General features: G+C 42.7%; 2 protein-coding genes across 4 annotated transcripts in view; both read right to left on the bottom strand.

Annotated features, from left to right (window-relative positions):
* LOC135551840 (nuclear transcription factor Y subunit gamma-like) overlaps positions 1–25,293 on the bottom strand; it is a 61,977-nt gene extending 36,684 nt beyond the window's left edge. For 2 of the 3 annotated variants that reach the window (XM_064983084.1, XM_064983085.1), the window contains exon 1: positions 25,202–25,293. In XM_064983084.1, the coding sequence (XP_064839156.1) occupies position 25,202 (1 nt within the window). In that variant the 5' untranslated portion in view covers positions 25,203–25,293. The remainder of the gene's footprint in view (positions 1–25,201) is intronic. The other variant, XM_064983089.1, reaches the window with a different exon arrangement.
* Positions 17,391–20,459, bottom strand: LOC135551597 (uncharacterized). Its single transcript, XM_064982795.1, has 5 exons — positions 18,943–20,459; positions 18,630–18,775; positions 18,369–18,488; positions 17,987–18,032; positions 17,391–17,812 (listed from the first exon to the last, which is right to left on the bottom strand). Exons 2-5 carry the CDS (start codon positions 18,672–18,674, stop codon positions 17,391–17,393), a joined length of 633 nt encoding a protein of 210 aa, XP_064838867.1. The 5' UTR covers positions 18,675–18,775; positions 18,943–20,459.
* Positions 25,294–25,588: the final 295 nt, after the last annotated feature.

The raw sequence follows: 25,588 nt of genomic DNA, 5'->3' as shown, positions 1-25,588 counted from the left end.
TTTTTCTATGTTTATTGTTTCCTTCCTAAAGAGACACATAGGTCACGTCTGTATTCAAACCAAAGTTTAAAAATGTCCTACCTATTTACATATGATAGATTTCCACTCAGTTACATATTTGAAACCCAACCTATGCTTAATCCACTAAAATATGTCACATTCAACGTAAAAGGTCTTAACAGCCCGATTAAAAGGAAAAGAGTCTATACATAGCTTAAGAAATTACAGGCTGACATGGTGTTTTTACAAGAAACACATCTTACAGCCAGTGAACACAAGAAATTGAAGAGGGAATGGGTAGGACAAGTTTTAGCGTCCTTCTTTAACTCCAAAGCAAGAGGAACTGCAATTTTGATAAGTAGACACATCCCCTTCTGCGTCAACAACACCATCTCTGATTCCTCTGGCAGGTTTGTTTTGGTGCAGGGGCATATGTTTTCAGAGTCTTGGACCCTATTGAATATTTATGCTCCTAACTTCGATGACCATATGTTTATTCAGAATGTCTTCCTTCAGGTCGCTCAAGCACCACCAGGATGGCTATTGGTTGGAGGAGATTTACATTTTTGTTTAGATACAGTTCTTGATAGGTCCCCTGATAAACCCTCACTTCTTACCAAAGCCAGCAAGCTCACCATGTCATTCATGAAAGATCTGAATTTACTAGACATCTGGAGACAGTTGCACCCACAGGATAGGGACTACTCTTTTTATTCACACCCACACATGCATAGATAACTTTTTTACTATCGACCCAACTGTTTTATAGAGTGTTAGAGTACCTCCCCAGATTGATAATTCCAGAGGAGAATGGTCACTAAGCAATCTCCATTCCTACCAAGGTAAATGGAGCATATAGATGGAGACTAAATTCTACACTCCTAAAGCAATCTGAATTTTGTGCATTAATCAAGGAACAGATAAATATTTTTACTTTAACAAACAAACCCTCCGCTCCTGAGAGTTTCATTCTTTGGGACACATTGAAGGCCTATCTGAGGGGACAGATCATTTCCTATACTAAAGGGCTGAAGAGAAAACACAGTGCGTAACTGAGTGCCCTTGAATCTGAAATCTCAGAGCGAGAGAAAACCTACCAATGAGGCCCGACTAATGATCTATACAGGCTTTTGGTAAATAAAAAAACTGAAATATAATATTCTGAACACATATCAAGCTGAGAGGGCCATCACTAAATCAAAACAGTATTATTACGAGCTTGGAGAGAAAGCTCAAAGTGTTGGCATGGAAACGGAAAGCAGAGGAAAGTAAGAGGACAATTAATGCTATAGAAACTCTTACTAATGAGATATTAATTTCAGTAGGGTCGAAAGATACTTTTAAGAAATACTATGAAGACCTCTACACTTCCCAATCAAGCAATGATCTATCAGAGATCGACTCCTTTCTCAACTTCCCTTGCCTGTCAGGGGAAGACAGCGAGCACCTGAGTGAACACTTCTCAGTTCCTGAATTGTTGGAGGCCATTAAATCCTTACCTTCTAATAAATCTCCTGGGGAGGATGGCTTCCTCCAGAGTTCTATAAAGAATTTAGGGAGCTGTTGGTCCCCTACCTTATGGAGGTGCTTAAAAAAAGCCAGGGAAGACAACTGCTTTCCAGAGTCTTTCTCTCAAGCAGTGATTACAAGAAAGCAAAAACCTGCTAAAGTGCGCCTCCTATAGACCAATCTCTCTCCTTAACACAGATTGTAAACTGGTCACAAAGATGCTATCTAAGAGACTGGAGTCATGTCTTCCCCTGTTGGTCAACCCAGACCAGACTGGCTTCATAATTAATAGATTGTCCTCCAATAATCTCAGAAGGTTCTTTGATATAATTCACCTTGCTAACAAAAAACAAAATACCTAGTGTCGCAGTTTCCCTCGACGCTGAAAAGGCCTTTGATAGGGTTGAATGGCCATACCTCTTTCGTGTCTTGGAAAAGTTTGGTTTAGGTACCGTGTTTGTAAATTTGATAAAATCACTCTACAAATCTCCTAAAGCTAGGATTGCTACCAATGGCATTACTTCCTCCTCTTTCCCTCTCTATAGGGGGAACAGACAAAGTTGCCCAATTAGCCCCCACCTCTTTGCCCTCGCCATCGAACCGTTGGCTGAGGCTATTAGAATGTTCCCTGACATGCATGGCTTTAAGGTGGGCCCGCATACCCATAAATTATCACTCTTTGCGGACGACCTTATCTTATTTCTAACAAACCCAGAACACTCAATTTCTCACTTGCAGACCCTACTAGAGTGTTATAGTTCAGTCTCTGGATATAAGGTCAATTTTGATAAAAGCGAAATCTTACCGTTGTCGGTATTTTACCATCATACCATCAAGCACAAGTTTTCTTTTAGATGGTCGCCTATGGGCTTCACATATTTGGGCATAATGGTGGATGATAATCTGAACAACCTCTATAAACTCAATCTGGACAGTTTGTTGCAAAAGGTGGAGGGTGACCTTTGTAAATGGATGGACTTGCCTCTCACTCTACGGGGTAGAATCAATGTCCTGCCCAGATTTCAATATTTGTTTCAATCTCTCCCTATCCCTGTTCACGCAGCATTCTTTTCCTCTCTCGACAAGCTGACCAGACGGTTTATCTGGCACGGTAAAACCCCTAGGGTTGGCCTGGATAAACTGACCCTTGATTACAGTCAAGGGGGCTTAAACCTACCCAATTTTAGAATGTACTACTGGGCTGCACAGTCTAGGTTTCTGGCTCAGAGGTTTGACAATGGTCTCTCTCCCTCATGGTTGAACATTAAAAAGCTAGAGGTAAATGATGACACGGGGGCAGAGTTGATTTACAAATGGGACAGAAAATCTATAAAAACCATCACAGACAACCCTTTAATCATACATTCTGTCCTGGCATGGTGCAAACTGCATGAGCTGTTCAGACGAGGGGGATTCCTTTCCCCTAAAACCCCTTTATGGAACAATAGATTGATCCCTATGTTTTTCCAGAATAGTAACTTTAGACCATGGTCTGATTTTTTTTTTCACCTTTATTTAACCAGGTAGGCTAGTTGAGAACAAGTTCTCATTTACAACTGCGACCTGGCCAAGATAAAGCATAGTAGTGTGAACAGACAACACAGAGTTACACATGGAGTAAACAATAAACAAGTCAATAACACAGTAGAAAAAAGAGAGTCTATATACATTGTGTGCAAAAGGCATGAGGAGGTAGGCGAATAATTACAATTTTGCAGATTAACACTGGAGTGATAAATGATCAGATGGTCATGTACAGGTAGAGATATTGGTGTGCAAAAGAGCAGAAAAGTAAATAAATAAAAACAGTATGGGGATGAGGTAGGTAAAATTGGGTGGGCTATTTACCGATAGACTATGTACAGCTGCAGCGATCGGTTAGCTGCTCAGATAGCAGATGTTTGAAGTTGGTGAGGGAGATAAAAGTCTCCAACTTCAGCGATTTTTGCAATTAGTTCCAGTCACAGGCAGCAGAGAACTGGAATGAAAGGCGGCCAAATGAGGTGTTGGCTTTAGGGATGATCAGTGAGATACACCTGCTGGAGCGCGTGCTACGGGTGGGTGTTGCCATCGTGACCAGTGAACTGAGATAAGGCGGAGCTTTACCTAGCATGGACTTGTAGATGACCTGGAACCAGTGGGTCTGGCGACGAATATGTAGCGAGGGCCAGCCGACTAGAGCATACAGGTCGCAGTGGTGGGTGGTATAAGGTGCTTTAGTGACAAAACGGATGGCACTGTGATAAACTGCATCCAGTTTGCTGAGTAGAGTGTTGGAAGCTATTTTGTAGGTGACGTCGCCGAAGTCGAGGATCGGTAGGATAGTCAGTTTTACTAGGGTAAGTTTGGCGGCGTGAGTGAAGGAGGCTTTGTTGCGGAATAGAAAGCCGACTCTTGATTTGATTTTCGATTAGAGATGTTTGATATGAGTCTGGAAGGAGAGTTTACAGTCGAGCCAGACACCTAGGTACTTATACATGTCCACATATTCAAGGTCGGAACCATCCAGGGTGGTGATACTAGTCAGGCGTGCGGGTGCACATTTGGAGGTTAGATAGCACAGTGTCCAAGGACGGGCCGGAAGTATATAGAATGGTGTCGTCTGCGTAGAGGTGGATCAGGGAATCGCCCGCAGCAAGAGCAACATCATTGATATATACAGAGAAAAGAGTCGGCCCGAGAATTGAACCCTGTGGCACCCCCATAGAGACCGCCAGAGGACCGGACAGCATACCCTCCGATTTGACACACTGAACTCTGTCTGCAAAGTAGTTGGTGAACCAGGCAAGGCAATCATCAGAAAAACCGAGGCTACTGAGTCTGCCGATAACAATATGGTGATTGACAGAGTCGAAAGCCTTGGCAAGTTCGATGAAGACGGCTGCACAGTAATGTCTTTTATCGATGGCCGTTATGATATCGTTTAGTACCTTGAGCGTGGCTGAGGTGCACCCGTGCCTGGCTCGGAAACCAGATTGCACAGCGGAGAAGGTACGGTGTGATTCGAGATGGTCAGTGACCTGTTTGTTGACTTGGCTTTTGAAGACCTTAGATAGGCAAGGCAGGATGGATATAAGTCTGTAACAGTTTGGGTCCTTGGGGATCTCAGACGATATGAAAGAGAGGTTGAACAGGCTGGTAATAGGGGTTGCGACAATGGCGGCGGATAGTTTCAGAAATAGAGGGTCCAGATTGTCAAGCCCAGCTGATTTGTACGGGTCCAGGTTTTGCAGCTCTTTCAGAACATCTGCTATCTGGATTTGGGTAAAGGAGAACCTGGAGGGGCTTGGGCGAGTAGCTGCGGGGGGGGGCGGAGTTGTTGGCCGAGGTTGGAGTAGCCAGGCGGAAGGCATGGCCAGCCGTTGAGAAATGCTTGTTGAAGTTATCAATAATCATGGATTTATCGGTGGTGACCATGTTACCTAGCCTCAGTGCAGTGGGCAGCTGGGAGGAGGTGCTCTTGTTCTCCATGGACTTCACAGTGTCCCAGAACTTTTTGGAGTTGGAGCTACAGGATGCAAATTTCTGCCTGAAGAAGCTGGCCTTAGCTTTCCTGACTGACTGCGTGTATTGGTTCCTGACTTCCCTGAACAGTTGCATATCGCGGGGACTATTCGATGCTATATAAAGGGGATCACTCTTCTGGAACATTGTTACAAGCTGAAACAGAAATACCACTTGCCTAACAGGGACTTCCTTAGCTACCTACAACTACAAAACTTTATTAGGGTGACTCTCAATGGACAATGGAACCTACCTAAGATGTCACCTATTGAACAACTTTGCCACGCAGACCAACCACTGTTCAAGACCATTTCCCGTGTTTATGATGCTCTAATGTCAGGACTAACACTGCCTGAGCTAGATAAACCCTGACTTAAATGGGGAAAGATCTGGGTATTGATCTTGATGAGGGTCTATGGAGTGACCTATGCAGGGATGGTGTAACTTCCACATTGAACTCCAGACACAGACTGATCCAGTTTAATTTCCTCCATCAGCACTATATCACCCCATCTAGACTGCACAAGTTCAACCCTGATATCTCCTCCCTATGTTTTAGATGTGGCTCAGATGAAGGAACATTCCTCCATTCCACTTGACACCAATCTTAGGGAAAGCCATACTATAAAGCTAACAGAAATATTGCAAGCGATTGCCAAGAAATGTATTGCCTTGAAATGGAAATCGGATTCCTCCCTGCCAGTTGCAATGTGGCTATCGGAAGTTAAAAGTTGTTTCCCACTAGAGAAAATCACTTACTGCTTGAGGAATAAGCTAAAGACATTTTACAGAACTTGGCAACCTTTTATTGACTATATGGAGAATCTCCCCCCACATCACATTGATTGAATCTCTATATAATCCTTATATAATGTTTCACACGTAATATATAATATGTAGCCTACGGCAGGTGACCATATGATCCAATGCCATTATTTTATTTATTTATTTATTATTTATTGTATATATAATTATTATTTATTTATTTTTGTTACGCTCGTCTGCTACTGTCACTTTGTCCTATTGTTGTCTAATATTTTTTCACTGTTGTGTTCTTAATTGGAAAATGGAAAAATAAAATATTCAAAAAATGATATAGGTCTGTAGCAGTTTGGGTCTAGAGTGTCTCCCCCTTTGAAGAGGGAGATGAGAGAGAGGGTCCAGATTGTCTAGCCCGGCTGATTTGTAGGGATCCAGATTTTGCAGCTCTTTCAGAACATCAGCTGTCTGGATTTGGGTGAAGGAGAAATTGGGGAGGCTTGGGCGAGTTGCTGTGGGGAGTGCAGGGCTGTTGACCGGGTTAAGGGTAGTCAGGTGGAAAGCATAGCCAACCATAAAAAAATGCTTAATGAAATTCTCGATTATATTGGATTTATCGGTGGTGACATTGTTTCCTAGCCTCAACGAAATGGGCAGCTGGGAGGAGGTGATCTTGTTCTCCATGGACTTTAGTGTCCCAAAACTTTTTTGAGTTTGTGCTAAAGGATGCAAATTTCTGCTTGAAAAAGCTAGCCTTAGCTTTCCTAACTGCCTGTGTATATTGGTTTAACTTCCCTGAAAAGTTGCATATTACGGGGGCTATTCGATGCTAATGCAGAACGCCACAGGATGTTTTTGTGCTGGTCAAGGGCAGTCAGGTCTGGAGAGAACCAAGGGCTATATCTGTTTCTGGTTCTACATTTTTTGAAAGGGGCATGCTTATTTAAGATGGTGAGGAAGGCACTTTTAAAAGAATGACCAGGCATCCTCTACTGACGGGATGAGGTCAATATCCTTCCAGGATACCCGGGCCAGGTCGATTTAAAGGCCCGCTCGCTGAATTGCTTTAGGGAGCGTTTGACAGTGATGATGGGTGGTCGTTTAACCGCGGAACCATTACGGATGCAGGCAATGAGGCAGTGATCGCTGAGATCTTGGTTGAAAACAGCAGAGGTGTATTTGGAGGGCATGTTAATTAGGCTGATATCTATGAGGGTGCCCATGTTTACAGATTTGGGGTTGTACCTGGTGGGTTCATTGATAATTTGTGTGAGATTGAGGGCATCAAGCTTGGATTGTAGGATGGCCGGGGTGTTAAGCATGTCCCAGTTTAGGTCACCTAGCAGCACGAGCTCTGAAGATAGATGGGGGGCAATCAGTTCACATATGGTGTCCAGGGCACAGCTGGGTGCAGAGGGTGGCCTATAGCAAATGGCCACGGTGAGAGAGTTTCTGAAAAGGTGGATTTTTAAAAGTAGAAGCTTGAATTGATTGGGTACAGACCTGGATAGTAAGACAGAACTCTGCAGGCTATCTCTGCAGTAGATTGCAACTCCAGCCCCTTTGGCAGTTCTATCTTGTCGGAAAATGTTATAGTTAGGGATGGAAATTTCAGGGTTTTTGGTTGTCTTCCTGAGCCAGGATTCAGACACGGCTAGTACATCCGGGTTGGCAGAGTGTGGTAAAGCAGTGAATAAAACAAATGTAGGGAGGAGGCTTCTATTGTTAACGTGTGGAGCTAGGCACTGCAGGGCTTGGGTTAACCTCCACATCACCAGAGGAACAAAGGAGGAGTAGGATAAGTGTACGGCTAAAGACTAAAAGAACTGGTCAACCTAGTACGTTCATAACAGAGAGTAAAAGGAACATATTTCTGGGCGAGGTAGAATAGATTCAAGGCATAATGTACAGACAAAGGTATGGTAGGATGTGAATACAGTGGGGGTAAACCTGTGCATAGAGTGACGATGAATTTGATATTGTCTCTAAGAATATTGTTTAAACCAGGTGATGTCACCGAATGTGTTGGAGGTGGAATTAAAGTGTTCACTAAGGCGTATTGAGCAGAGCTAGATGCTCGACTGTGAAATAAGGCAATAAATACTAACCAAAACAGCAATGGACAAGGCATATTGACGTTAGGGAGAGGCATGCGTAGCCGAGTAATCATGGGAGGCCAGTGAGTGGCTTCAGGCAGCTATAGGGCCGGGGCTAGCAGAAGGGCCTTTGAAGGACGTCGCAACGGAAGAAAGTCTGTTGTGGCCCTCTCGGGCTGAACATGTTGGCAGACGGATCAGCAGGGCTCCGTGTGGTAAACCAAGCCAATTGGCAAAATATGTATAGGGCTAAAGAATCCAGTGGGCCTCTTAAGCTAACAGTCTGGTGTGCTCTAGACAGGTAACGTTAGCGGGCCGCGGCTAGCAGTGCCGCAGCCAGTTTGAGTACCCACTCAAGCAGATGTCGTCGATAGTTCAGTCGTGAAAGATCGGCAGGGTTCCGTGCCCCGTACCGGCAATAGAAGGGGGTCCGGGCCAGTTGGCAAAAAGGGTATTATAGCCCAGGAGTGGCTGTTGGGCTTCTTCTGCTAGCCTGGATATGGGCCTAGCATGGGCTAGCTCCAGGCTAATTGGTACTAGCTTCGGGACAGGGACGTGACGTTAAACCAGGAATAGTCGCTCGGATTGCAGCTAGCTAGCTGTGGTGATCCAGGTGAAAAGGTTCAGAGCTTGCGGTAGGAATCTAGGTTCATGGAAAGAAAATAGGTCCGGTATGCTGTATTTTGAATCGCGTTGTACAACCTGGCGAGAGCTTTCCGAGCTAAAGGTTAGCTGATGATCGCTAGCAGTGGTTAGCTGACTATTAGCTAGTTAGCTGGCTAGCTTCTGTTGGCGAATACCGGTTCAGAGGTGGATAAGAATACTTTAGAAGAGACAGGTCCACACCTCATTGGGTGAGGCGGGTTGCAGGAGAGTATTTTGAAGTTGAGGTTTAGAAAAATATAAAAGATATGGAAAGAAAAAATATAAAATATATATATATATATATATATATATATATATGGGACATATACAAGAAAAACAAAGACATCTGACTGCTACGCCATCTTGGATATATTAATAGGGGCCTGAGGTAACACAGTGAGGTGTGAAATCTGTGAATTTATTGTAATGTTTTAAAATTGTATTAACTGCCTTAATTTTGCTGGACCCCAGGAAGAGTAGCTGCTGCTTTGACAGCAGCTAATGGGGATCCACAAATATATAAAAATAGCCTGCAGGCCAATGCAGCAGTAGGCCAACAACTTCCATTGCTCTTTCACAGCAAGAATTGAGAGAATGCAAAAAGTATGTAAAGCTGTCATCAAGGCAAAGGGTGGCTACTTTGAAGAATCTCAAATAGAAAATATCTTTGATTTGTTTAACCTCTCTGAGCACAGAACCCGGTAGATAGCGGGCTGAAATTCCACAACATACGCTGATCGCTACATAAATAGTCATATTAAACATTCATGTAAATACAAGTGTCTCACATGTATCGAAAGCCTAGAATCTTGCTAATCCAACTGCGGTCAGATTTAAAAAAGGATTTACTGTGAAAGAATACAATGCGATTATCTGGGGATAGAGCCCCATAAAAAAAAAACAATTTCAACCAGCACAGGTGTAACATAATCAAACTGCATTAAAATAAATAGTTTACCTTTGACGATCTTCGTCTGTTTGCAATCCCAATGCTCATTGTTACACAATGAATGATCTTTTGTTTGATAAAATCCGTTGTTATAGCCGAACACGAAACATTTTGTGAACCGCTTGTGTCGTGAATTCCGTCTCATTCCATTTGACCGCGACACATTCCAGGTAAATAACCCACACAGAACGTGACTTTTCCAGTCATGTTTGGTTTCACTGCAATCAACAGGTTTGTTTGTAACACAATCAAACCTGATGGGTCATTTTGCGGGATGTATTGACTTGAAAGAAACCGATTTCAAGACAACAAGTAATGACATCATTGTGCACCAATGATTTGCCCGCTGTTTCGTTGATTGACTGTATTTTAACCCAATGACCACTGATCGTCTTGAAATCTAGCTGGGTAGATAGCCAATGAGCTGAGGTAAATGGCAATAGGTCATGTTTATGTGTTGCAAGACCAACCCATGTAGTAAGCTCCGGCGTGTAAGCTCCGGCGTAAAGAGAGTAATTCGCTATTGAAGTTTCATACTGGAAGGAGCAACACATATTACGCACAGCGTTGTTTCGCATATTCAGCTGTTTATATAACAATCATTATGGCGACTAAGTCAGGGAAAGCTAAATCTAAGTGTAGATATACAGATGTACACACAATTTTAGAATAAATTGATTGGGAAAGTGAGACAGAGATTGTTGTAGGACGATTAATTTAGCGATTCCCAAGTGGAGGAATATTTTTTGAACGGGAGAGGACATCGTTTTGGACTGGTAAGTTCTTCTCATGCTAATGCCCTTGTTTGGAATTAATAATAGAAAATATTATGTGATTTATTTATTTATTTTAGAAGCAATATATAAACATGTAATGTGAGATGCAGGTGTCTGCCGCCCCACCCCAACCCACATGAAATAGCCTATTTGAGGCTGTTGAGGGGAGGGCAGGCCCACAACAATGGCCAAAGTGAAATGGAGACAGTAAATACAGCTGGTCTGTTGTAATATAATAAAGACAGTAGATCTAGCTGGTTTGTCATAATATATTCAACCTTACGTTCCCTGTACTAATATATATATATATATATATACACACATGTTTATTATACCTGTTGATACAGGGCTCATATGTGAAACTATTCTAACTGAACATTTTCTTTCACAGTGACACTGACTTCGACTGGCAGCCATCAGGGCCAAGGTCTCCATCCCCCACTGAAGCTGGTTCATCCAGCTCCTGCCACAAGTGGTGTTCATCTGCCCAAATTTATTTCTGCAGGCATGGATGAGCCTCAGGGCCAAAAGGGCACAGCATGGAGGCGTCGCTGTGTTCTTTGCAAAATTAAGTCCCCCATCACCTGCGCCCCATGCTTGGTGACCCTCTGCTTTACAGCAGAAAGAGACTGCTATGGCACATGGCATCAGCAGCATAATATTGTGTAGAGCTTTGGCAAAGTGGGTGGGGTTATATCCTGCCTGTTTGGCCCTGTCTGGGGTCTCATCGGATGGGGCCACAGTGTCTCCTGACCCCGCCTGTCTCAGCCTCCAGTATTTATGCTGCAGTAGTTTATGTGTCGGGGGGCTAGGGTCAGTTTGCTATATCTTGAGTACTTCTCTCTTATGCGGTGTCCTGTGTGAATTTAAATATGCTCTCTCTAATTCTCTCTTTCTCTCTCTCGGAGGACCTGAGCCCTAGGACCATGCGTCAGGACTACTTGGCATGATGACTCCTTGCTGTCCCCAGTCCACCTGGCCTTGCTGCTGTTCCAGTTACAACTGTTCTGCCTGCGGCTATGGAACCCTAAACTGTTCATGTTTACTCGAGGTGCTGTCCTGTTGCATCCTCTACAACTACTGTGATTATTATTATTTGACCCTGCTGGTCATCTATGAACGTTTGAAAATCTCTGCCATGTTCTGTTATAATCTCCACCGGCACAGCCAGAAGAGGACTGGCCACCTCTCATAGCCTGGTTCCTCTCTAGGTTTCTTCCTAGGTTTTGTCCTTTCTAGGGAGTTTTTCCTAGCCACCGTGCTTCTACACCTGCATTGCTTGCTGTTTGGTGTTTTAGGCTGGGTTTCTGTAATGCACTTTGAGATATTAGCTGATGTACGAAGGGCTATATAAGTAAATTTGATTTGATAGAGGACAGAGTCTTCCAAATATTGAAAGTGTGTAAATAGTTACCCATGTTATTTTGTAAATGTATATATTTTTTTCTTCATATTTTTTCCCCATATTTATTTGGGGGCTACTTGTGTGGGACACCTTGGTGACTTCATGATAAATATCATGTAGCACACTCATTTTGGAAGTTATCATTCTGAAACTTTGCACAAGTACTGTTGTCCTCTTATATTTTTCACTGAAATTGTCCGCATCGTCCTCTCTGAATGTTTGTTTTATCTTGTTCATTTTAAAGATGATACAAAAATAAAAATAAAAACGTATGGTTCTTTTCATTGTATTATCTAAACCAGATCTATTGTGTTATATTCTCCTACATTCAATTCACATTTACACAAACTTCAGAGTGTTTTCTTTCAAATGGTACCAAGAATATGCATATCCTTGGTTCCGTGCCTGAGCTACAGGCTGTTAGATTTGGGTATGTCTTCAGGCGGAAATTGGAAAAAAATAGGGGGGTAGCTCTAAGAGGATAATTATTAATTAACAGTTTTTTGGTTACGACATGATTTCATGTGTTATTTCATAGTTTTAATGTCTTCACTATTATTCTACAATGTAGAATAAGAAAAACCCTGGGATGAGTAGGGATGTAATGTGAACTCAAAAGTAGAAATCAGAGCAGGCAAACAGAGTAGAGCTGGTTCCAGGGTGGTTAATGATTATAGAGCAGCTCTATGGCGGTGCAGGCAGACTTGCCTAAACCCAAACCTCCATGATGACACCTGACAAGGTCACTCTGCAGCAGAAGCCTTCCCATGACTTGTGCGGCTGGTGCCTGCTGCCTGGGACATGTTCGCTTACTGACACCGTTGAGATAAACAAGCCAGGCTATCAGTTTTACAAATCTGTTTTTACAAAGAGCCGAGCTATCAATTTTATAAACACACAACAGAAGAGAGCCCTCAGGGCTGCCGGGCTATGCAATGCACGCACAAACCCCTGAATAAAATAGGCTTACCAAAACAAAAATATGCACACACAATTTTACATCCTAGATGTGGATCATAAAACAGTCTCACCGGCTTCAATCCTGGCTGCGCTCAATATGAAAAACTGATTCTAGATGTTGATGTTTTACAATGGGGCATAAAATAACAATACGAATGCAACTTCAAACACTCAACCAGAGCTAGCGCTCCTAGTAGCCGGGGACTTTAATGCAGTGAAACTTAAATCAGTTTTACCATATTTCTATCAGGATGTTAAAATGTGCAACCAGAGGGAAACAAAACTCTGGACCACCTTTACTCCACACACAGAGACGCATACAAAGCTCTCCCTCGCCCTCCATTAGGCAAATCTGACTACAACTCTATCCTCCTGATTCCTGTTTACAGACAAAAATTAAATCAGGAAGCACAAGTGACTAGATCAACAAAAAAGTGGTCAAATGAAGCAGATGCTAAGCTACAGGATTGTTTTCCTCCACAGACTGGAGTATGTTCCGGGATTCCTCCAACGGCATTGAGGAGTACACCACATCAGTCATTGGCTTCATTAATAAGTGCATCGATGACATCATCCCCACAGTGACCGTACGTACATACTAGGGATGCACAATATATAGGTGAACATGTCGGAATTGGCTGATATTAGCTAAAAATGTCAACATCGATATCGGCCGATGTCTAGTTTAACATCGAGCAACATGTGCAAAAAAAAGTCTGGAAACGCCTACGCTTCCATTCACTGGCAACACGGCTCAGAGAGGGAAATTGAAGCCACAGAAATGGTTTCATTATTCTTGTAATAATTTGGAATCTCTGTATTAGCACTTTGGCTATTTGTTGTTAGCACAAGTCGAACTTCAGTTCATTTGTTCCAAGTACTGTTAGCTTCATTCAAATTTTCCCTTTATTTAACACATTGTCTGAAAGATACAGCACACGGTCAAAGCTGTACAAAAAAAGTCTAATTCTACTGGTGTAGCATAGCTTTTTCTACCTTGCAACACCTGAAAACAATGACCAGAATAAAACTGCAACAATTTTCATTAGCACTTAGCAATGATAAGGAAATCAGATTCTGAAGACAGATTGGTCATTCACACAAGTTGATCATGTGTTTGATTTGTCTTCAAATAATGTCACTTGCCAGTGAATGGGGAGCTGTACAAAGTGGCTGGATATTTGATCGGGAACAACATGATGTTATCCAGAGCATCCCAACATGCTCAATTGGTGAAATGTCCTGTTGAGATGCAGGTCATGGAAGAACTGGGACATTTTGACCTCATCCAGGATCCGGATTGTGTACAGATCCTTGAGACATGGGGCCCAATAGCATTATCATGTGGAAACACAAGGTGATGGCTGGTGGAAATGGCCCAAAAATACCATCAACCAACTCTGAAGATTCACAACGCAACACAAGATACTCACTGTCTACCATGTAGAGTGACCATCAGGTTGGCATTGTAATCTGGAGCACACTTCTCCAGATCCTGGCTCAAGCAGCCAGTGTTTGGACCACTGTTCTTTTTATTCGGTGCAAACCCAGTTGTCATCAGCTGTCCAGGTGGCATTCAAGACAAACCTTCCCGAGGTGTGTGGAGGTCCTTATCTAAAACCAGATCATTAAATTCTCCAGCATTGGTGGACATTATAATCAGCATGCTTGCATTCAAAACTTGAGATAATCTGTGGCATTTACACATGTTGTGTGACAAAATTTTTAGTGACGTGTTTACAAACAAGGTGCACCTGTGTAATGATCATGTTTAATCAGCTTGGCTTTATGTACACCCATTTAAGAATCAGGTGGATGGATTATCTTGGAAAAGGAGAAATGATCACAAACAGGGATGTAAAATAATCCAATTGAATTTAAACAAAATGAGAACCTTTTGGTGTGTATGGAACATTTGTAGGATATTTTATTTCAGCTCATACTTTCTGAAACAAGGACCAACACATTACATAAGTTGCGCTCAAAAATATTTCTTTAACCATCTTTCATGTTTGGCTCTTTATCAGAATCTCCATTTGTGGTCACAAATGTTTTATTGTCAGTTACAATGCAGTGTTAAGTGAATAGAAGTTTTATTCAAAAAACCTACAGAAATAGGATATTTTCATTAATTAATCAAGATGAACAATTAAAGCAAATAAAAGTGTAGAAACATTTCAAAAAGCAAAATTCCAACAGAAATACAGTTGAGCTTCAATACAGCAATATTTTTTACACATGGTGGTTCTACTGTAAAATCACTTTTTCCTTCAAATTCTGCCACATAGGCTGGTGGATTTGAGGGACACAAGGCCTACCACATCACCATGTAGTGTCCCCGCCATCCCAGTGTATTGGGGGTGTAGGATTGAATGGATTGTGAAGATCCCCCATGTGTGAGGGTATCGGATATTGTGGCATTGTGTTGTGTGAACCTAAACATCGTGGGGTGTATGCCATTGGCACGACATGAGATTGTGGAAACATTTGTATTAAGATGATCTTATTATTATTTTTAAAGTCCATCACAAAAATATATACAAAATGACTGAAATGAACTTCTGCAATTTTGTTGTGAGAAACATGACATAGTTTACCTTCATATTGAGCTCCCTGGTCTGTGTCTCTGTAAGGATATGGGATGTAATGTCTCCGAGTTAGCGCACAAACAGGGATCCTGTGAGCGTATTTTATTTGAGCTCCATTTGAGTGTCTGTAAGGATCTTGGGAGGATGGCCTTCGAATGTCTCTCCTCTTGCACTTCTCTGTAGTTTCTTTCATAGTCATCTCTGGGATTTTCCAGGTGATCCTTGCTCATGTGATTATATTCTTTGGAAATTGTAGGCTTTGTGGGTACTATGAGGAAAGGACCATACTTACATAAACCAACTTTTTAAAAGTTTCAGAGAAGAGGAAATGTTCGCATTCTCAAGTCAGCCTATGATCCATTCATCGTCAAATGACATCCGTAAAGAAACTGCGCAACATGCTGTGCAACACAATGAATACCTACTGCAGGCATTACCGCTGTCTTCTCATATTTTTTGTCTTGGAACTCTTTCAGAAGGTTACACAGCTTGTCCTTCAGGAAGTTGGCCTCTTCCACATTCTCAACCTGTATGTTATTCAGAGGGAAAGCAAGTACATTAAAGAACATAGTCAGTTAAATAATACAGTTTCTCTTCCCAAAAGTCATCAACTAAAGGCTATGACAGTTGTCTTTGTGCAAAAGGTATGGAATTTTGATTGGTGTTACCTTTTATTAGGATCTTACCAGTACATCCAAAACATTCCCAGTGTCTGGAGCTGCCTCTGCCATTGGTCTGGAGCCTGCTACTCCTTGATAAGCACCCTAAACAATTAGAATAAGGTACTAATAAGACATTACACAGACAATTAACAAACTTTAACAATTGTCAGTTGCGGCAGGTAGACTAGTGGTTACCGTTGCCAGTAACAGAAAGGTTGCTGGCTCAAATCCTGAGCCGACTAGGCAAAGTCTGTCAACGTGCCCTTGAGCAAACCCAATGCTCCTGTAGGTCACCCTGTAAAGGGTGCCTTTACTAAAATGTAAAACATTTAAAAATGTCAGTTACGCTTAGCAGAGGGCTCCCGAGTGGCGCAGCTGTCTAACACACTGCATCGGTGCTTGAAGTCACTACCAACACCTTGGTTCGATTCCAGGCTGTATCACAACTGATTGGGAGTCCCATAGGGCGGCGCACAATTGTCTCAGCGTCATCCAGATTTGGCATGTCGGCCGCCTGTAAAGAAGAATTTGTTCTGACTTGCCTAGTTAAATAAAGGTTTAATTAAAAACATTGTCTATATACCTGTGATTTGGCAAAAGGTTCTGACCTTCTTCTATTGTCAACCTTGCCTGGAGGGAAGAAGATTTTGTAAGAATCATTATAGAACACCCTTAGCGTAATAGTAACCAAAACACCTTTCACCTCAGGATGTAATGATGGAGAAGTTTAACACGTGGTGATGTGTACTTATTCACACTTACATTAACTTCAACACGTCCTCCTCCTGTTCTTTTGCATCAGAGAACCTGCTCTTTTCTCTTCCGTTTCCTGGGGCTCTTGTGGTCATCTGTGGCTCCTTCCAGGAAGCGCCGGAAAGGTTCGGGGATCTCTGTTCTCATTCCGTCACCCTCTGCTGGCTTCTGAGGAGTCCCCCTCATTCCTGGTGGTCCCATCCCTCGCTCCACCTCTGGATGCTGCGGACCCCTCCCCTCCTGACGAATGGCCTTGACAAGGTCAAACAAATGCTCCCTGCTGCCTTGACCCCCTGTCTCCATTGGTCCCTCCATTTGATTTGGGAACCTCAAGTCTTCGTCAGCTGCTCCTTGCCCATCTGGACCCTTGGGGTACCCACGGCCGCTTGGATCCCTGTCGTGAGATTGCTTATGAGGGTTGCCTTCTGGATAGGCTGGCCCATGTTGTTCCTCATTGTACGCCCTGCGTTGTGCCTCCTCAAGGTATCCGCTTCTACGGGTATCCTCGGAGTAAGGGTCTTCATGAACAGGTGGTCCGTGGGCTGCCCTTCCATGGGCGTGTTCAAAGCAGAGAGGAGCTTTGTCAGGATATGCACGTTCAGGAGGAAATTCCTGCGGATAGGCCGGAACATAAGGATAGCTCCTCCCATGTGGTGATTCATCTTCTCGAAAGGCCCGCTCCTTAGAAGCTTCAGCAGCATGAAATGTTCTACGGAGAACCTCATCAGAATAGAACTGTTTGAGGGGATCATTCTCCGGGTAGACACTCCTGCGTGGAGTTTCTTCAGGGTATGCGTGGCGATGAGGATTTCCTCTTGGTGACCTGGCCTGGACTCCAAAACTCTCGTCTACGCATGTTCTCCAAATAATCCTGACCATGGATTTGTTCTTCAAGGTAGTGATCCCTTCTACGAAGGTCATCTTCATGATAGCCTGCTCTACGAAGCTCGTCTTCCTCAAAACCACACAGACTGGGGTCTCCTCCTCTCAGGTAAACCTCTCGCAATGCCCCGGACAATAAGTAAGGATCGTCTTCATGGAAGGGAGGTCTATATAGATCATCTTCAGGACGGCCTCCTCTGTGGTGGTACTCCCCGTCCGGGAAATCCATCCTCCCTGGATGCAGGTGTCCTTCCCGTCTCATGTCTGATGGATGAGAAAGTGTTGGTTTTGGCTGATTCTTGGCCCCTCTTTCTTTCGGGGGAGCTGAAAAAGGGAAAATAACATTGTCAAATGTTTTCTGTTTGATATTGGACAAGTTGAGAATAAACACTACTAGGTCAATGACTCATGATCGGAAAATGTTTAGTTTAGATTTTTTTTGTATTTATTTCTGATTTTACTAATAGACATGTCGAAAGAATTCTGAAAAGATCTTACCTCTAGAAATGTTCAATTTGCCCGCATTTCGTTTTTTCCTCAAAGGCTAAAATAGAAACCAAAGATTAGGATCAGAAGATTTCAAATAGAACACAAATAACGCTTGCAAATAAATGAAACAATTACTTTACGAGAGGCACAGACTGGTATGAAGACCTACAGTGGCAGGTAACCTAGTAGTTAAGATCGTTGGCCAGTAACCTAAAGGTTGCTGGTTCAAATCCCCGAGTTGACTAAGTAAAAACAATCCGTTGATGTTCACTTAACCCTAATTGCTCCTGTAAGTCGTTCTGGATAAGAGCGTCTGCAAAATGACTAAAATATAAATGCAAACTCTTGTCAATAAGCATGTACCTTACTAGAGGGAATCATGATGACTTACCTTTGGACTTCCTTGCCCATTCTGTCTTTCCACAATCTCCGCCATGGCTCGTAAAGCCTTCCCTGATTGAGCCAGGGCATTGGTACTGTCCCATGTCACCAAGTCTTTCCTTTTCATATCCTAGAAAAAGGAAAGTACATCAAGCATCACTATATTTAAGATCCTGACCACCATGATCCTTGCTTAGCTTTAATAAATGTCCAGCAAGAGGATCATGCATGAGACACATATCCAGGTTATGCCAGTAAATCTCCTCCTTACCAGGTAATTCTGTCGATGTCTGCGACCAATTAAATGATTGACCATGTTGGGTAAGGATGCCTCCAGATCGCATAATCTGCAGATGTATCTTGGGCCAGGCTGACGGTCATGGGAGACTGGCTCCACCTCCGCCAAAAGACTCAAACCTGACATGAAGAAATGAGACGTACAGGTCAGAAAGGGACACTTTAAACCGACAACTCTTAACTAATTTTGACCCAGTTCACTTCTACAAGTATATGCTATTTGAGTACCAACTTGGAAGTTATAAATGTGTGTTGAATTAGACATGGTTTTAAAATACAGTAGTTACCGATGATTGGCTCATCAAGTTTCAGGTATTGGAGGTAGTGTTTGATATCCGTGAAATCTGGTAACTCATGATCCCTGGTAGCCCGCCCTGTGAGATCCACAACATCAGAAGTTAGAGATCAATGCCACAATCAATGATATGGTCTTTAGATGACAAATAGTGCTTGAACAGACTACAGCGGTAAAAACATAACAAATCGTAGCACTGGAAAAGTCAATAATTCACATACATACAGTGGGGTCCGGAATTATTAACACCCTTGATAAACCCTAGCAAAAATGACTCAAATAAATATACTGATCTATATTGCATGCAACAAAAAGGGAAATTATATTATGCTGCTTTTCATTCACTCTGCGGTCCAACTCATCCCAAACCATCTCAATTGGGTTGAGGTCGAGTGATTGTGGAGGCCAAGTCATCTGATGCAGCACTCCATCACTCTCCTTCTTGGTCAAATAGCCCTTACACAGCCTGGAGGTGTGTTGGGTCATTGTCCTGTTGAAAAACAAATGATAGCGCAAACCACATGGGATGGCGTATCACTTCAGAATGCTGTGGTCGCCATGCTGGTTGTGTGCCTTGAATTTGAAATAAATCACACAGTGTCACCAGCAAAGCACCCCCAAACCATCTCCATGCTTCCCAGTGGGAACTACACATGCAGAGATCATCCGTTCACCTACTCTGCGTCTCACAAAGACAGAGTTTGGAACCAAAAAAACAGATTTCCACCGGTCTAATGTCCATTTGCTTGTTTCTTGGCCCAAGCAAGTCTCTTCTTCTTATTGCTGTCCTATAGTAGTGTTTTCTTTGCAGCAATCGACCATCAAGGCCTGATTCACGCAGTCTCCTCTGAACAGTTGATGTTGAGATGTGTCTTACTTTCCAACCCTACCTTGTCACAACACAACTGATTGGCTCAAACGCATTGAAGGGGGAAAGAAATTCCACAAATTACCAAGGCCCACCTGTTAATTTTTGGGGCGGCAGCATAGCCTAGTGGTTAGAGCGTTGGACTAGTAACCGTAAGGTTGGATCGAATCCCCGAGCTGACAAGGTACAAAATCTGTCGTTCTGCCCCTGAACAAGGCAGTTAACTCACTGTTCCTAGGCCGTCATTGAAATTAAGAATTTGTTCTCAACTGACTTGCCTAGTTAAATAAAGGTCAAATACAAAATTGAAATGCATACCAGTTGACTACCTCATGAAGCTGGTTGAGTGTGTACAAAGCTATCATCAAGGCAAAGGATGGCTATTTGAAGAATCTCAAAAATAAAATATATTTTGATTTGGTTAACACTTTTTTGGTTGCTACATGATTTCATAGTTGATGTCGTCGCTATTATTTGATCATATAAAAATAAAATCTGCAAAGAGTAGGTGTGTCCAAACTTTTCACTGGTACTGTATGTTCACAGAAACTGCTACCATGTGAATCTATGGTACTGCTCTCTCTCTCTGAAGGTAGAGGCAGTAATGCAAAGCAAACAGCAATATAGGACTGATTTCCCAACAACTGAAAGCATGGTTCGTGCTATCTGGGATCCTTGGAATATCACTACCCTAGAGCTGGGACAATAAACCCAAGAATGATTGACACCGATCACTTATCGCAAGCATTTTGCTGACACTGTTCATCACGATAAGTAGCTTATACAAGAGAAATGTGAAGTTTGAAAAGGAAGTTTGCCAATATGTGTGATTGTTAATGGGACAATTGATAGCTGCAGCCATCAAACTAGTAGTAGTTCATAGGATAATAAATAAACGGGTGCACATTAATGTTAAATGTATTGTTCCATTTATATGAGCAGATACTCTTGAGCACATGGTCTTGCATCACACATCTGATCGGAGGTGCTGCATGGTGCTCATCATGGCAGGTTCATATCGCAGTCTCAGTTCAATTTAATTTTACTCAACAAAAATGACAATGTACCAACCCTTCCATACAACGTGCACTAACACTATTGGCACAGAGGGTAGTGAGCCTGTTTGAAACTCTGAACTTCCTTTACCCCTGCCAGAAGGAAGGGGTAGCAACAAGACACTTAGAGGTCCCAAGCTCATCGTCGACAATCAGTGAGTGAAGGGAAGATGAAATTACTTACCAGTAGAAACCAGGTGGTCCTCTTTCTGTCAGGAATGAAGGGAGACGCAACCGAGAAAAACAGGTTCAGTTAAGTCAATCAGCAATGGATCAGCGGGTAACTGGTTGGTGTAACCAGCAACCTTGCTATCAGAACTACAGATAAAGAAAAAAACGATGTCAAAGTTGACGTGCATACGCTGCCATACACGTGCAACACGGCGTTCCTAACCTAGCCCGTGTCTGCTGTGTGGATCAACAGTCAACAAATTGAGTAAGAAAATTTCAGCAAGACAACTCAAAGGCAAAATCCATTGAAGCCAAGATAATGGAATTCATTACCCTTGACAATAAACTGTTCTCTGTCGAGGGCAATGTTGGCTTTCGTCGACTGGTCGAGCACCGGTACACACTACCAAGTGCACTATTACCAGAGTTACACAGTAATAGCATCACTGCGATTAGCATCGAGACATTTTTATTTTCCCTTTATTTAACTAGTTAAGAACAAATTCTTATTTTCAATGACGGCCTAGGAACAGTGGGTTAACTGCCTGTTCAGGGGCAGAACGACAGATTTGTACCTTGTCAGCTCGGGGATATGAACTTGCAACCTTTCGGTTACTAGTCCAACGCTCTAACCACTAGGCTACCCTGCCGCCCCAACATACACACTATGAACATTGTTTGGGTCTTTGCGTGTCAAAAAAGATACAGCAGCACTGTCAAAGCTGTACAAAAAAGTCTGCAAACAAGCAAATACCGGCCACAAACGATGCATTTACCGCGTTGGTAATAAAGCATCATTTGTTAGACCACAACTGGGGTAGCTAGCTTTAGCTTGGTACCTAGCTAGCACCAACACAACCAGCCTGAAAACAATGACCAGTAGAAACTGCAGTAATTTTCATTATTCTTAGCAATGATTTAGGAATCCTTGTAAGTATTAGCTAGTTTGCTATTTGTTGTTCCCCTATTGAAATTGAACTTCAGTTCATGAAAATAAATATCTAGCCAGCTACTTAACCCTGTTGCCCAACGCTAACATTATAAGCAGCCAGCTAGCTTCATCTGGCTTGTGAGGCATGACCGGACTTGGTTGTGTTGTGAAGTTAGCCACAATAAAAATTAGGCACAATAGTGGAATTTGCAGTTTGTCTTCAAAATAATGTCATTGCCAGTGATGCAAATTAATAAAAAATGTTTATGAACAGCACTGTAGGTGCACGAGACAACTTTATCAGCATCTTAGCATATGTATCAATGAATCGTTGTGACATGAAATACAAGCGATAGTGAAATCAATGTGTAATAACTACGTAAAAATTAATGAACGCGTTAAATTATGTGACGTGCAGTCATATTCAGGTCCGGATTGGGCAACAAGCTTATTTGACACGTCAAATAGCATTATGTACTGGTCATTGTTTTCTTTTTGACACGCAAAAACACAAACGGCGTTCCAAAGAAATCCTGGTTGAGAATGAAACGACTGAACAACGAAACAGCACAGCAAGTAAGTGAAATAAATGGGTTTTGATTGTAAACAATAAATATGATGCATATTTCGGTTAAATGGCCATTAGCAAAATGTAAAGAAAAAATGTCTGGTGGAATTGGAGATGACAAAGCAAAACAGGTTTTAAAAATGCTGAAATATCACATTTGCATAAGTACTCAGACCATTTACTCTGTGCTTTGCTGAAGCTCCTACGGCAGCGATTACAGCCTTGAGTCTTCTTGGGTATGACACTACAAGCTTGGCATACCTGTATTTGGGGGGTTTCTCTAATTATCCTCTGCAGATCCTCTCAAGCTCTGCCAGGTTGGATGGGGAGCCTCACTGCACAGCTATTTTCAAGTCTCTCCAGAGATGTTTGATCGGGTTCAAGTCCGGGCGCTGGCTGGGCCACTTGAGGACATTTAGAGACTTTTCCCGAAGCCACCCCTGCGTTGTCTTGGCTGGAGGGGTCATTGTCCTGTTGGAAGACAAACCTTCACCCCAGTCTGAGGTCCTGAGTGCTCTGGAACAGGTTTTCATAAAGGATCTCGCTGAACTTTGCTCAATTCATCTCTCCCTCGATCCTGACTAGTCTCCCAGTTCATCCTACTGAAAAACATCCCCACAGCATGATATTGCCACCACCATGCTTCACTTTAGGGATGGTGCCAGGTTTCCTCCGTACTTGATGCTTGGCATTGAGGCCAAAGAGTTCGATCTCCGTTTAATCAGACAAGGGAATCTTGTTTCTCTTGGTATGAGAGTCTTTAGGTGCCTTTTGGCAAATCCCAAGCGGGCTGTCATCTGCCTTTTACTGAGGAGTGGCTTCCGTCTGGCCACTTTACCATAAAGATCTGATGGGTGGACTGCTGAAGAGATAGTTGTCCTTCTGGAAGGTTTATCCCATCTCCACAGAAGACCTCCGGAACTCTGTCAGAGTGACCATCAGGTTCTTGGTCATCTCGCTGACCAAAGCCCTTCTCCACCGATTGCTCAGTTTGGTCAGGCAGCCAGCTCTAGGAAGGAGACATGGTGGTTCCAAACATCTTCCATTTAAGAATGATGGAGGCCACTGTGTTCTTGGGGACCTTCAAAGCTTCAGAAATGTTTTGGTACCCTTCCTCAGATCTGTGCCTTGACACAATCCTGTCTCAGAGCTCTACGGACAAGACCTTCGACCTCATGGCTTGGTTTTTGCTCTGACATGCACGGTCAACTGTTGGACCTTATATAGACAGGCGCCTTTCCAAATCATGTCCAATCAATTGAATTTACCACAGGTGGACTCCAAACAAGTTGTAGAAACATCTCATGGATGATCAATGGAAACAGGATGCACCTGAGCTCAATTTTGAGTCTCATAGCAAAGGGTCTGAATACTTAAGTTTTTTATGAACATGCAAAAAACATTAATTTAATACATTTTAGAATAAGGCTGTAACATAACAAAAATGTGGAAAAAGTAATGTGCTCTGACTACTTTCTGAATACACTGTATATCCCAACTTTACAGAGGGTGGTAAATACTCATCAAACATCAATAATACAGATAAGCTTTGCTCCTTTTCCCCCCATTCTCCGTACAGGTCAAGCCACATACATTAATTACTCCTGGAATTTTTGGTCTAAGATATTATTTATCTATGTCCAACGGGATGCCAGAGATGACACCTTTTACCGATACCCTACTCCAAAATTCAATGCAGTCTACTTCATGCGTCGATAAGCCACATTTCACGCTCCTTTTGCTCTTTAGATACACACGATATCAACACCATACCACTCCTTTGTTGCTTTGACCGCATCCACTTTTCCCAACTCTCCTTTTTAACCATCCTCTTGACATCAAAAAGGGTTTCCAAAATAAACACCTTTATCCAAATAACATATTACACCAACAAGAAACGATTCAGACTCGATTTCCACAACAATCTTTGCCCTTTTTAAACCCTTGTAGGTTTTCAACCCAACCAGTTATAACTAACCTGATTCAATTGCTCAACCAAATAAATTATTAGAATCAGGTGCTTTAGGGTTGCAACGAAAACCTACAGGAACGTAACTCTCCAGAAACAGGGTTAGAGAGCCCGGTCTCGGGTAGTTGTTTAAGCTAGTTTACTTATGTGCTCGATGGTAAACCCAACCCAGTCAATGGAAGACGATGATACACGCTACACATTGGCCCATGTGTTAGAGTTAATTCGCCACTGAACAACAGGTACTGCTGATCAATGGAAAGTTTGCAAAACTGGGGTAAAGCTCTCTAACCAATAAAGACTACGTTTGGATCTGTCCTTCAGACCAATCAAACCTCCGACTAGATTCCACCAATCAAGGTTTCTACGGGTTCAGTTAGTTGTGAAACTGACACCATTAGGGATCTACCAAAAATCGCCAGTCGTACGAAGCAGAATTTAGACAAGAGCCAACATGGCGGCCTCAGTGCGGCAGTTTCTTGGCCGCCTCGGTTCCTTTCAGCTGGCCACCAATAAGCGGCTCAGAGAGCTGGGAGGGAAATGGCGCCTATGTTCATCTTCCAAAACAATCGTCTATTGGACAAGAACAGCAATTGAAAATGCGCAAAGTCATAGCCCCAATTCCATAGCGACACAGAATGGTTTCACATATAGATATTAACCATGTATATAATCTGATTTTTACTCACTTTGTTTTACGGGTTAGCACAAGTGAAGTTCAGCTCACCGTATTATTATTTTATTTCAGTAGCAACGGGAAACAAGATGGCTTCCAAGTACTTCTGCTCTAACCGGAAACTGTGCTACGTTGGTGCGCTGACGTCAGAACTTCAAATTCTGAACCTCAAACTACAAAATGCTTCACATAATTATTTTACAAACCCAGGAAGTCAAAGGGTGTGCAATGGTGTGTGAATAATTTAGGGACCTGCTGGCTGCTGGCCATAAATCTATGGTGCTGTTCCACCCCTTTCCATAAGAGATTATCTGCATTAAAACATGCAGAGAAACGTGTATTTGCCACGGAAAGAACAAGTAAAACAGCTTATTCTACCACATCACCTATAGGATAATAA

The sequence above is a fragment of the Oncorhynchus masou genome, chromosome 13 (genome assembly GCF_036934945.1).
Source record: "Oncorhynchus masou masou isolate Uvic2021 chromosome 13, UVic_Omas_1.1, whole genome shotgun sequence".
Classification (NCBI taxonomy): Eukaryota; Metazoa; Chordata; class Actinopteri; order Salmoniformes; family Salmonidae; genus Oncorhynchus; species Oncorhynchus masou.
Note: the sequence above shows the minus strand (reverse complement) of the source record. Positions and strands in the feature narration are given on the sequence as shown.

Bases quoted from the DNA above. Each gene is read 5' to 3' on its own strand.
- LOC135551597 (XM_064982795.1), bottom strand. From the start codon at position 18,674: ATGGTCAATCATTTAATTGGTCGCAGACATCGACAGAATTACCTG. The intron at 18,489-18,629 runs GTAAGGAGGAGA...TCCTTTTTCTAG, and splicing joins GACATCGACAGAATTACCTG to GATATGAAAAGGAAAGACTT. The intron at 17,813-17,986 runs GTAAGATCTTTT...TCCCTTTTTCAG, and splicing joins CAAATTGAACATTTCTAGAG to CTCCCCCGAAAGAAAGAGGG.